Source organism: Gasterosteus aculeatus, chromosome 16, assembly GCF_964276395.1.
Source record: "Gasterosteus aculeatus chromosome 16, fGasAcu3.hap1.1, whole genome shotgun sequence".
In the NCBI taxonomy this organism is placed as follows: domain Eukaryota; kingdom Metazoa; phylum Chordata; class Actinopteri; order Perciformes; family Gasterosteidae; genus Gasterosteus; species Gasterosteus aculeatus.
In genome coordinates, this window is record NC_135704.1 from 7,471,844 (window position 1) to 7,485,297 (window position 13,454).

Sequence of the window (13,454 nt, forward strand, 5' to 3'; positions counted from 1 at the left end):
TTTGTCCTTCGTTTGTTGAGAAGTTTGCGCATCACCTTCGCTGTTATGCGGCAAAATGACTATTGATCGGCGCAACTTCCAGACATGTTTCCTCTATTGGGGCCAATAACTCAAAGGTGAGTTTATTACGGCTGCATGGAGGAAGCCCTGGAAAACAGCCCATGCGGGAGGGTTGCGTTAACTCCTCCTTTTCTCCTCCCTCGGCGAGTTGTTACGTCCCCCATCCTCCCCGGAGCAGCAGCACAGGAGCTGCCGTGCCTCGTCTCTCACGGAGGAGATCCCGAAAGCCGGAGCTAATTTAGCCTAACCCCCATACAGCCATGGCAGAAAACGCCGGCTTGGAGAACCACCGCATCAAGAGCTTTAAAAATAAAGGACGCGATGTCGAGGTGAGTTGGCACACGAATGCGAGGCTGAATGAGATGAATCGAGGTAGTTTCCCCGTTGAAAATGTTAGTCTTTGGGCCTCGTTCGGGAGCCCGGCCCCGGCTGCAGCTGCCCGCTAACGTTAGCTTAGCACGGAGATTAAGCTAACGTCAAGATTTTGCCATGTAGTGAAGTGTCCGTTGGTCTACCTCGTTAACGCAATTTAACTGTTACGATGTTTGCTGGGCCGCTAACACCAGTGGGTTACCAATAGCCAGTATGTAACATTTGTGAAGACTAAGTCACATCATAGTTGCACCGTTTAAATTGGTCGACTTAAGGACAGGCGCTGTAGCTGTCACTGCCAGCTAGCTTCAACTAGCTAAACCTTAGTTGACGGACACCGGTCATAAGCAGGGCTGGGCCCGACCGGCACGTTAGCTGTGTTATACAACCAGCTGAGCGCTAGTAACACCAACGCTAACGTGGGGACGTCACATATATTTGTCTTTATTAAGTAAGCATCGTTTTAGCTTGAATTGCATGGTTGGTCTACATCCTCCCAACCAAACGCTGCCCCTCCTTGTTAGCTTGCTAACGCTGTCAGGAAAGTAGCTAGCTAGCTAGCTAGCTAGCTAGCATGTAGAGCCTGGTGAGCCAGCTACTGAGCTGCTAGCTAAGCCACTAACCAGTTAGCTCAACGGTATTGATGCGGTGACCTTACTTTTACAGTCTACTTCGATGCGACAAAACGGCCCACTTAAAACCATTTAAAGTCGTGAATTCAGTTAGTTTGAAATCCATCGGTGAAACTAGGATGACTTCGCGTTAGCGGTATTAACTGTAACTCTGTCTGTCGTTGTAATGTTATCCCGCACATTTCTCAGTGGTTACACCATAACTGGACATTGCTATGGAAGCTCAGTGTGTTATTTGCTGCACAGTCAAGTATCTTGGTAATCTAGAAAGCACCTCCTGTCTGACAGGAACGCCATGGCTATTTCAGCATCATTCAGCTACCAAGTCCGATATGTGACAGCAATTCCAATTTGTCAAACGCTGTCTTCAGACAAAACCTCCAAAGAGGAACTCCTATCTAGACTTGTAGAGGTTACAGCTTAGAAATTATAATGGTTTCTGTGAGTTATTTATGGTTTACCACAAAGACTTAAAGGTAATGCTCCCCATAATCTGTCAGGAGTCCGTTTCACCATCAAATGCTAATAAAGAACAGGTTGATGCTCCATAGGTGGTTGTTTTGAAACTTTGAGTGAGTGGGACAAGCACATGGCTACTATGATAGACAGATTGTTGCCCAGTGCATTCCTGATGCTATTTCAGGAATCTTGGATGTCTGACCCGGGTCCCCTGAAGAGCCCCTGGTGATTTTGAGTTTACCCAAATAGATGAGTCAGACTACAGGAGAGGAGCGCTGCAAGTTTGGGTTGTATTTATTTAGGTCAGGCGTAACAGATTGCCTTTCATTTCTGACATCAGCAGGAGCAGCTTTGAATTGCAAAGCAGTGAAGTCTCTCATCCCTGCAGGCCATAAGCTCCGTTCCTTCCCAGGATGTAAATAGAATTATGGCTTAGATGGGTCAGCATTGTACCCTTAAAAAATCCTTACTTCACTAATTAAGTCTTTATTGGCATAAATTCTTTGTTTTGGGGCTAGTTCATATTTTAGATAGAGCAACCAACGGCATCAGGCAAACTAAGCCACTGCATTCGGTTTGTAAGTTTTAAGGGACATTTTATTGTCGTTGAATTATAGTTTTGTGGTGTTGGGGAGACACCTCTGCTCCACAGCCCCTCTGAGTTCTGTCCCAGATTGCATAAGGGGCTATTTAGGAAAGCAACATGAACCTTTTACAAGATCATAAGATCTTGGACCGTCTCAAACTGTTCAGGATGAGTTGTAAACACCACTGATTATGTTTTCTAGGTCTACATTGTATTGGTGATATTGTCTGTTTGTAGTATTCAATCACAGATGTTTCTAAATTTGAGCAAAACGTCTTCTTGCCCCATGTTAACGTTATTTAAAATGTTTCAAATCCTAAAATGAATATTTCTATAAATTAAATCTGTAATCCTAATAGAAAAGGGTCAAATTGGCATTTATGATTTATTGGGTAACTCAAACTAAACATATTTTCTTTGTTTTCATTTCCTTGATACAGACTATGAGAAGACATCGGAATGAGGTGACAGTTGAGTTGAGAAAGGTAAGAAAAGATGCACACGCACACATTCAAAGTCTCAAATCCTAGACCAGTCGAGTTGGACGTGAGAAAATCATTAAAAAGAGAGTTAGCCATTAAAGCTCACTATTTGTCAGGAATATTGCTTGACCCTGAACTGGTTACATTTTTACGGGATGGATCATTTGTTTAAAATATTTTCTGATAAACGGTAGAAATATTTCAAACGGGGTACTGTGAATTCTACTCTGCATGTATTCGCTTTGAGCAACACTCACGCAGTAGATGGCTGAATGAAGATGATCAGGCTTTTGCTGGGCTGCTGTGTTCGTTCGTTCCAGCACGGTGATGAAATTGAAAGGAAAGAAGAGCCACCTTTCTTTATGAAGTCGTGCTATTGTCCGCGTTGATTGTTGGAGCAAAACATGAACAAAGGGGGCTCATGCTTTTAAAAGACATGTTCGGAGGTGAAGTCTGCGCGTGAACAGAAAGAAAATATGCGACCCGCCACATTTGAAAACCCTCAATTGATGCTCTTATGGCACACGGCCGATTTGCAATGCCGTTACAGACATTTTTGGAATACGTCATTGTTCAGGCAAGATTTTGACACGTTACCGAACATAATCTTTTAACTCAAACTAAACAATGAAGGATACTACTAGGATATGATTTAGCTGAAAATGTAAGTAGATGTGAAATAAGCACCGTGCTATTTGCAGGCTTGAATACACATACTTCTGTAGTTGTTGGGAGTGCAAAAACCCTCATGAAGTTGTACAGTGGTGAAGCTTCTCTCACCTCGGTGATCAATCCGCTCAGTGCAGACCAGGTCCTGGCAGAGAACGCACAACAACCCCGTTGGTTCTACGGAAGTCACAAGCGGAATTTATGTCAAGTAGTTAAAGCAGATACTGCTGGAAACATTTTCCCTTTTAACCACTGAAAGCCGCAATATAATGCAACAGTATTATTCGTGATTCATTTTGTGATTTATTTCTATAAAACAAATATCCTCCCCCAGGATAATTTTTTTTTCTCAAAAGAACTGTTGATGTGGCTCATCCATCTGTCTTCTATCCACTACAAGGGCACAATGAAGTATTGGTGTTCCCTTGAGAATAAATAACCCCACACATTTGATTTGGGTTCATCTGACTGATGCATTTAGTTTAGAGGTGTGGAAATGTGCCCGACTCTTAAGATGCATTGTGATGCGGACGATTCTGCATCGAAGCAGTGACATAATTGTGAGTTCTGTTGTTCATTTCAGCTCCGTGTGTTTACTGCGTTCTGGTCTCGTTCTATTACACGCTTTGTGTGCAAGAAACGTGCCGACAGCACTGGGTCGTCCTGACTTGATGCTCTTGCTGCCAATATTAGCAGCTCCTTTTCAACCATGTTTGGCTTTTAAAAAAACGACGTGCAATCATCCGTCTGGCGATGTGGTGACTTGGACCAAATAGGAGCTGTGGCAGGATTTAGGAAGAGCGTTGTCTTAATGCTGCTGTGTGAAAACCAAACCTAGATTACAGCACTAAAGCTTCATATTAAAGCTTCATATTATTTTTTGTCTCTAATGTTTGTTTTAGGTGGCTTGCACGGGATCTGTGAAGAGAGGCCCCGTTTTATATTCCAGACCATAGTTTCTTGAAATAATTTCTAAAAAAGCAAGTTGACACTTGCCATGTGCATTCATATAGAAACTTGAGAAGAGCAAACATCGAAATCATCCAAGAATCTCGCTCTTGTTGATAGTCCTATTTCAATTGTTGAGATCTTGAGGCCAGTGAACATGTACATAAATACTGATACATTGTTCCATGTTTGCGTCCTGAAATAAGACTCCAGCACAGCGAGGGAAGTTAATACTTATAGCGTTATTGCTCTGAAATACTGAGGTGGTCACAAGTCTTGCACATTCCATTCAGCTGGATCAGAACAGCAAGAGGCTCTGCACCAGCTGATTAGTCACCAGTGACGCACATCCGCATGAGGCAAGGGGATCTCCTCCTACCACTGACTCACAGGGCCTGTTTATGGATGGGATGTGTGGGTCTGTGTACACATGTCCCACTTTTTTCTCTGGGCATTGACTGTGTACAGGTTAAAGGGTCAGTGTCCTTTCAAAGATGAATGTGTGTTTGCTATGTGGGCTAGACTGCAGGTAGATTCCATCAAGTAAAAGTTAGCGATAGAGGACTTGCTTTTGCGGTGGTTTTAGTCGCACTGTTACTTTAAGAAATCATCAATGCTTTAATGAAGACTTTCATCTCCTCCCCTCATTGCATTTTTTTTCTCTTGTCAGAGCAAACGAGACGAACATCTACTGAAGAAGAGAAATGTCCCGCAGGAGGAAAGTCTTGAAGACTCTGACGTCGACTCAGACTTCAAAGGAGTAAGTATGCGCGTGCGTGCTGCAGCGTGGGACATTTAGACCTGGTGGTCTCCGTAATGGATCAGAAGAGTTCAAATCCAGCAGGCAGATTGTTTAGCTCAAGATGTGTGTGTGATGCATTCTAGAAACAGCAGCTACTTCAGTAAGAGTGAAAGGTGTCTAAGCAAAATTCAATGTCACTGGTGTTCTCTCAAGGAAGGAAAGTTGTCGATCGATGCATGTTAGTGTGGCTGTCACGGTTGTCTGTGAGCCCTTGGTTATACTTCCAAACTTCAAGGGGCTGATTCACCACCATTAGAAAAAAGCACTTTCATTAGGTGAGACGGAAAGTTCATTGGTTGTCAAGTAGATGACAGTAGATACCCGGTTGTAGACGACAACCGGGTAAACTTAATATTTGCACCATAACAGCTCGAAGGACACTTTTGTTCCTTTTTATTTTAGCGGGTTTTCTCGCCGTGCCAGTTTTGTTGAGGGATGAACAAATCCAAATGGATGAAAAATAATGTTTCAAATTCAATTTTGTCTTCCAGGCTAAGATTTAATCTAATATTTACAAAAATATGATTTATAATTTGCACCGTCTGTATTTATCTTATAACTACATCCACGTCTGGTCACTAGAAGCTCCTTCTCTCTTGTTGCCATAATGTCATTTCAGTGTTCTGGTGTCTCCGTGCGGCCTATTATGCTGTATGTGGGAAGAGTGTAGCAATATGAGGTGTTTTTAACCTGGAAGTGCGCTTCACTTCCTATTGGCCGCTCGGAGCCAGAGGCAAACGGGCACCAATCATTTTGCATATTACTCATTTCCATTGCACACATTATGGTGCTTTTTTGAAAGCTACTTGAGTCTCAATATAGCATTGTAAACAACGCATTTACTTAATTTGCTCATACCATGAAAAGTGGAAAGTCAGCACATTTGCTCATGTATTTCCCAATCTAGTGATGTAAGGATTTTACAATTATATTTGAGTTTGATCGTAACACTATTGCACCCTAAAGACACGAGGGACATGCCCTGTTTTGGTACAGTTTTGTTGTCTGGTGTTCTATCATATATATATATATAACCACGCTAACAATCCTCTCCGTTTCTCTTTGTCCAGCAAAACGTTACGCTTGATGCCATCTTACAGGTAAGTCTGGAAAAGCCTTTTGTTACAAATTGTTAAAAATATCCTGGCTGCAGCTCCTAAAACGTGCTTCAATTGACCTCTGCCTTCCCTCTGTGTCCCTGCAGAACGCTACCAGTGATAACGCAGTTATCCAGCTCAGTGCTGTGCAGGCAGCCAGGTGACTGACCGAACACGCATGCACAACAGCTCTTTCTCTTATTGGTGTATGAGGTTCTTAAGGATTTCCTTTCCTGTCTGTCAGAAAACTGCTCTCGAGTGACAGAAACCCTCCGATCGACGACTTGATAAAGTCCGGGATCCTCCCCATTTTGGTCAAATGCCTGGAAAGGGACGACAAGTAAGTACTTAGTAAGTGTTATTTCCTGAGTGTTGTGGCTGGCAGGACTGCAGGCCGCTATGATGGAGTGCTGACGCTGCTACAGCAAGAGGCTCTGTGGCGTCCCACACGTGAGAATGTGTGGAAGCACGCGGGGCAGTTTGCCGGTCCTCTCGGTCCAGGACGAGCCAAATATAACCGCATTCCTGTCTCCCAGAGTTCCCCAATTCCCAGGACCTTGTGTTCACCGGGTGGGGGAGGGGGGGGCCACAAGCGGTGGCAAGTGACAGCAAATGAGACTCTTCTGTCGACAGCGGCTGGTTACATCGCAAACGATACCACGCAGCGATTATCGCAACACTTGAGTTCTAAGTAGGAAATCAATATGCGGTACCCGATTTAAAAACTGAGTGGAGCACACACACTTCACATCCCTTTGCCATGTTTTACTAGCATTTGGTTGGTGGGCGGTGTGAGGATCATTTGTGTGGTTTAATATGTGTTGCATAATTTTGTTTTTAAACCATGTCCTGGTAGTTTTTCCCTTTAAAAAAGAATAATAAAATATCTTTTTTTTGTGATAATTAAAAACCTTACATAGCCCTGATGACAAACACGGTTTCTTCATTTTAAATAGGTTTGTAATTTTTGTTGCTACTGGAACACCCCAGAGTAGACTGTTCCTTGACAAACACGTAATGGCAGCTGGGAATTCAGATTCACATCAGTACTAAGCACGATCATTATGCCCAGCTTCATGTCTCAACTTGTTTATTAACTGGTTTGATTGACTTTGTCCCGCAGCCCCTCTCTTCAGTTTGAGGCTGCTTGGGCTCTGACCAACATCGCCTCTGGGACATCAGCACAGACTCAGGCTGTGGTTAAATCCAGTGAGTTGACCCCAAATTCTGTCTGCCTGCAGTCTGTTTGTCTACTGTCTGCGATCTGCCGAGCCAGCATGTTTTGTTTTTTTCACACATTTTTGGGGGATTATGTGTTTATTAGATAACACTTTTATTTCAAAGCAAAGCCAAGTCTCTGACAGCCTTCTCATGAATGACTAGTCAGGGGTTTCCACCAAAGAGGCGCCCTAGCGAGTGGTGGCACTCATCTAAAACATACCCTGATATTAATATGACCAACTGATTAAAAGAATTAATGATGGTGCTGCTCGGTATGTACTCGATACACCTAAAGGACAATTCTCCAGATATTAGCGTTGATTTACTTTAGCTTTGAATGTGATCATCATGGCCAAGTTTTATTTTGATCCATTGACGTTTGTGTGTCTAGACGCGGTGCCCCTGTTCCTGCGACTGCTACACTCTCCCCACCAGAACGTATGTGAACAGGCTGTATGGGCTTTAGGAAACATAATAGGTAGGTGGTGTTTTTTTAGATCAGCTGTGTGTGTGTGTGTGTGTGTGTGTGTGTGTGTGTGTGTGTGTGTGTGTGTGTGTGTGTGTATAATCCTGACCTCTGCCTGCCCAGGTGATGGACCACAGTGCAGGGATTACGTCATCTCCCTAGGCGTGGTCAAGCCCCTGCTTTCTTTCATCAACCCGTCCATTCCCATCACCTTCCTCCGCAATGTCACCTGGGTCATTGTTAACCTCTGCCGCAACAAGGATCCCCCTCCACCCATGGAAACCGTGCAAGAGGTGTGTGTCTGTGTGCAGGCTGTCAGTTGGCAAACCGATGGATGTGCTGCTCTGCTGTCTCCGCAGGCTGAGTCAGACAGAGGCGCCTTTTCAGTCGCCAAATCAGCCCGGTCACCCAGGGGAGGTTCTCTCTATAAAGCATCTCGTACGACATTTGAAGTTTGAATTTGACAGCTTTTTTTTTTTAATGTTTTTTGTTGGTCTTTCACTCGGTTTCTTTTTCTTCACTGGATCATTCTATTGCTTTGACTGCATCCCACCCATTCACAACCTACTTTTCTTTCCCCACAGATTTTGCCCGCCCTCTGTGTGCTAATATATCACACCGATATAAATGTAAGTTCTGGGGGAAAAAAGGGATCTCATTTTGTATTCACTGATAAATCCATAAAAATCCCTTGTTTGTGCCGTTTTTTAAGACTTTGATGTGTCTGCATGTTTAGATCCTAGTAGACACAGTGTGGGCTTTGTCCTATCTGACGGACGGGGGCAACGAGCAGATCCAAATGGTCATTGATTCTGGAGTTGTTCCATTTCTTGTTCCTCTCCTCAGTCACCAGGAGGTCAAAGTTCAGGTCAGACTTTGTTTTATTGATTGAATGCATTGATCTTTGACTTCATCTACAGTGAGATAAACATTTATTCCTAGATGAATTACCAAAGTAATTTTAAGTTATTGATTTTGCTTAAACCTGCAGACGGCAGCTCTAAGGGCAGTGGGTAACATCGTGACCGGAACAGACGAGCAGACACAGGTTGTGCTCAACTGTGACGTCCTCTCGCACTTCCCCAACCTGCTCACTCACCCAAAAGAAAAGATCAACAAGGTATCATGACCGCAGCACCAACCTTTGTTTGTTTTGTTATTTAATTTTGTATGAGTTTTAGGGAGTAGAAGAGTAGAATTATATTGATTGTTTAATCTGCTGTATGCCTTGTTTGTGTGGCAGATGTAGAGCCAGTTATGAGCGTTCGTGATTGGTCTGTTTACAGGAAGCGGTCTGGTTCCTTTCCAACATCACGGCTGGGAACCAGCAGCAGGTCCAAGCTGTGATAGATGCCGGACTGATTCCCATGATCATTCACCAACTGGCCAAGGTTTGTGCTCGGTGGAAGAACCAAAAATAACATCCCAGAAGCTGTCTTCTGTTATACGCATGGTATAAGACACGGTTGCCATCACTCGTAAGCATCCAGTTGCATTGACACATTCCATGTTCCGTGGCCAGAGAAGCAAAACGACTATTGAGGGAATTAATTGAATGCTGAATGCAAATGTGGTCTAGATTAGAGCGTCTCAGTGACAGTCTGTCTCTCCGCAGGGTGACTTTGGTACACAGAAGGAGGCAGCGTGGGCCATCAGCAACCTCACCATCAGTGGGAGGAAAGACCAGGTGAGCTGTTCTTTGGGACCAGCAATAAAGAAACCTGGAGCTTGTTTGAATGCTTGTTGTGTTTTTATTTTAACGCGGAAAACCGAAATGAGTCATTCATACAATATTCCATGATTTAATAAGCAAACGTTTACCTCACTGTTTCAGCTGAAGTTGATTTATGTTTGAATTATAAGGCACGTTCCACACTTGTAACCATGCACCTGTGTTGTGTAATCAAGTATGGATGTGGTATGTATGTGTGGGTTTGTGTAGGTGGAGTTCCTGGTGGAGCAGAACGTGATCCCCCCCTTCTGTAACCTGCTGTCGGTGAAGGACTCCCAGGTGGTGCAGGTCGTCCTGGACGGCCTGAAGAACATCCTCATCATGGCAGGAGATGAAGCCAGCACTATCGCAGAGATCATAGAGGAGTGTGGAGGTCTGTATCTGCCCGCTGGTTTCATTGCATCATTTGTCCGTTCGCTCTCATTGTTTTTATCACCTAATAATGAAGTTGTATGTTATGAAGGATTTTATGTATTTTGTTTTAAGAACTCGATTTCTTGGTTTTAAAACCTTTAAAAAAACAAGTGCATATTTTCAGCCTTCTTGATTGCATAATTCAACTGTATGTTCCTGCAGTTGTTGGTATTAATGTCAGGAAATGTTTTGGTGTTTCAGGTTTGGAGAAGATTGAAAATCTGCAGCAACACGAGAATGAAGATATCTACAAACTAGCCTTTGAGATTATTGATCAGTACTTTTCAGGGGATGATGTAAGTTTATCACCAGCGGTTCCTTTGTCTGTTCTTTCCTGTCACCATATCGCTCCGCGGTCATCTCCCAAACTCTGTCTCTTTTGCAGATTGATGAAGATCCCAGCTTGATCCCCGACACAACTCGAGGAGGGACCTTCAATTTTGATCCAGCTTCCAACATGCAAACAAAGGAGTTCAATTTCTAAAAGCCACCTGCACGGGTACTCAAATCACCCCAGACATTCATCCATCTCTCCTCAGACCTGGCAACCTGGTACCGAAGGATTTACTAAGCATCACTTCAACACGGAAACTCACCACTGAAGGATTTACCCACCCTCCTCTGCACACGCGGGTGTATTTTTGTTGTTGTTTTTTAGTTTCTTTGTTAATGGGCATCCTTCACCAAACACTGCAACCCTATACGGGAGTCCTGGTCCTTCGACGGGAACCATCACCACCTGGCAACCTGCATCCGGAGGGTTGTTGCTATCCTCTGCCAATGCAGCGTCAAAATATCACACCGAAATAAAACCAGAAGGAAGGAAAAGCCTTTGTGGCAAGATTGAATTGCCAAATGGGGAGTCTGTGGAGACAAAAATGGGACGCGCAGTTTAGAGACACACACACACACAAACACACTTTTTGACACTTTGAATTTGTGTGCATACTTCTGTTAGACGCCATCATATCACTTATGGGGGAAAAATACTGCTGTTTGTTTGTGGTTTAATTTTGTGCTTTTCCTCCCCTGGATTGTCCTCTGGTGTTACTTCACCTACGCGCACGCACACTGACGTATAAGTACACGCATTGACACACTTTAGACACGCATATTCCCGATGGTCGGGCACCCCAATAACCCTCTCACCCAGTCTAAAGAGTTGTTCACAGAGCTAACCCACAAGTAACCGCCGCTGCCTCCCCAGGAGAGTCCTGGGGCGGTTGGAGGGGAGGGGGGGACTGAGGGGTCCGAGGCAAAACGGACTGACGGGACTTCTGACTCGATGACGTCGCTTTTTTTAATGTGACATCTGTTGAACTATAAAGCTTAACGTGTGGTCACAAAAAGAATATACAAACATGTGGAGAAAAGGCCATATTTTTCTTTGGAAACCTGCAAATTGCCTGCTTCCGACTCAGCAGAGCGACAACTATTTAGTTTTCTCCGAGGGGGACCTGACGAGGTGGTGAGGACGCAGAGACTTAAGAGAAGACGAACATGTCGGCTGTAGCTTTCACCACTCAACAGGACATCCAGCTGCACAGCTCGAGCTCGTCCTATGTTCCAGTGAACTGCTCGCTTGGGACTTCACTGTAAAGTGAAACCTTTTGATGGGGGCGCCTTGGTCAACAAAAAAACCCCCATTGCGCTGAAATCGACCTGAATTTCTTATCTGACCTTTTTTGATCTTATTTGAAATTCTCTAAACGTTTTTGGGTTTGAGTTTCAACTTCTGGTTGAGTCGGTGCAGCTTCCATGTGTCCGTTTTGAATTGACTCTCCTTCCTTCAGTCTTATGCACACGTCTGAGAAGGCCCACTGATGTCTGCCTGCAGGAAGGGACCTACACCCATTGAAGAATAGACTTGTACGGCGAGTATAAGTCCTGATTTCAGTACTTGGCTACTTTTCGCTGAAGAGGTCACATGTCATCACTCAATTTCGACAACTGTACAGAAATGTGATGTCAATCTCTCCTTGCCGTCTAATGAATATATTTACATAAAGCCTGTACAAAGCTGCTGCAGCTGACAGTCATTGGATGGACGATAACCGCACTGTCAAAGACGGCTGGGGAGGGTTTTGGGTTTTGTTGTTGGAGCAATATTTCTTTGGTTTCAATGTTTTTATTTTTGACTTGCATATGTATTGTGATGACATGCTGATGACTTGGAAGAGGCTGTTTTTTTTCTCCTCTCTCTCGCTTGGTGGTGACGGGCTGTTTAAGACGTGCCGTCCCAGTTGTTGAGCTCTGTTCCGGAAGACTTGATGATCCTCTGGTTGGCTGCTAACTACTGAGAAGGGGTCAGAACCGGGTTGGGGGGGTCACACGTTTTAAATATTGGGTGGGGTTGTTATGAGCAGCCCAGGCTTGTTTTTGGGGACTAGCTGTTTGTTACTGAACAAAAATATAGAGATGGTGTACAGTCATGAACTAGCAGACTAGATCGAGCCACTTTAAAGATTTACAATTGCGTTGCCTTGTATCTGAATTGGATACAAGCTTATGTTTGTTGCAAGATTTTTACTTGCTAATGAAAAGTTGTTTTTAAATAAAGTAATAGGAGAAAAGCAACAGACAGCGTTTTGGCCTCTGATTGTTTTTATCTTTTTATAAATTTTAGATTGAATTTCTCTCTTTAAGGTGGCTCATTGATGCGTTCAACTCTTGTGCATATTAAAGACAAGATCGAGTTGAAAATCATCGTGCCTTTTTGTTTTTCATTTCAACTAAAACTAGGTTTTATTGAATAGAAACAATTCTTTGAGCGACTTGAGAGTTTTGAAGAGGGAGCGCCGGTAACATGTGATCTCCCTGTTTGCTATAGGAATGGTCAATGCTGCTCTCCGCTGAGAGTTCCTGCTCGCCTCCATTTAATTCACTGAACATTGTTACAAACATTTCCTCCCGCTCATTTAGCGCTCGAACACCACAAATCGCCATCGCCATACATCAGTCAGGGTGTTTTAATGTGGTCTCACCCTCAGGACGTCATCTGTGTTTCTGATCCTAACCAAAATAAACTTGCTGTTTAGCCATCGGCTCTTCCGTGCTTTCAAGTGTTGTGATTCACTCATACAGTTCGTTAAATTCAAGCTGTATGAGGATGGAATGTGAAAGAGGCTTTTTGCATGCTTGGTTTCCTGTATTTGTGAGTAGGAGGAATAACGTTGGTATATTGGATGCACACAGGTCATTTCATGCAGTGGGATGATTCGCTCTTGCTGCGTTCAGGTTTATTGCAGTTCGTAACCCAAATGTGCCACAGAATGAGATTGTCCTCCTGAAAAGAACTCTCACCAAGGCTTATGGTGTGGAATTTGATTGGTTGGGTTTTAATTGCTGATTTTATGCTTGGTCAGGAATTCATTTAATTTTAAATTACTGAATTATCTCTTAATCTATTAAAGTAAACATGGGGCAGGCTGTTGATGCAGCGTACCAACTTTTGACTTAACATTGAAAGTTCATTTATTGAAATTACGAAGGCCAAAACTACTCAACACACTTT

General features: G+C 43.6%; 1 protein-coding gene across 2 annotated transcripts; it reads left to right on the forward strand.

Moving 5' to 3' along the window:
- The first annotated feature begins 33 nt into the window (after positions 1 to 33).
- Positions 34 to 12,987, forward strand: kpna3 (karyopherin alpha 3 (importin alpha 4)). 2 transcript variants are annotated; one of them, XR_013452956.1, is made up of 17 exons: positions 34 to 389; positions 2,550 to 2,594; positions 4,879 to 4,968; positions 6,081 to 6,110; positions 6,215 to 6,267; positions 6,352 to 6,447; positions 7,231 to 7,316; positions 7,720 to 7,806; positions 7,918 to 8,087; positions 8,379 to 8,423; positions 8,531 to 8,662; positions 8,786 to 8,914; positions 9,081 to 9,185; positions 9,410 to 9,481; positions 9,703 to 9,899; positions 10,142 to 10,236; positions 10,326 to 12,987. XR_013452956.1 is itself a non-coding variant. In XM_040201222.2 (17 exons), exons 1-17 carry the CDS (start codon positions 321 to 323, stop codon positions 10,422 to 10,424), a joined length of 1,566 nt encoding a protein of 521 aa, XP_040057156.2. In that variant the 5' UTR covers positions 34 to 320; the 3' UTR covers positions 10,425 to 12,987. The 2 variants fall into 2 exon arrangements, 1 of the variants encoding a protein (XP_040057156.2); XM_040201222.2 differs by having other exon boundaries at positions 9,737 to 9,899.
- Positions 12,988 to 13,454: the final 467 nt, after the last annotated feature.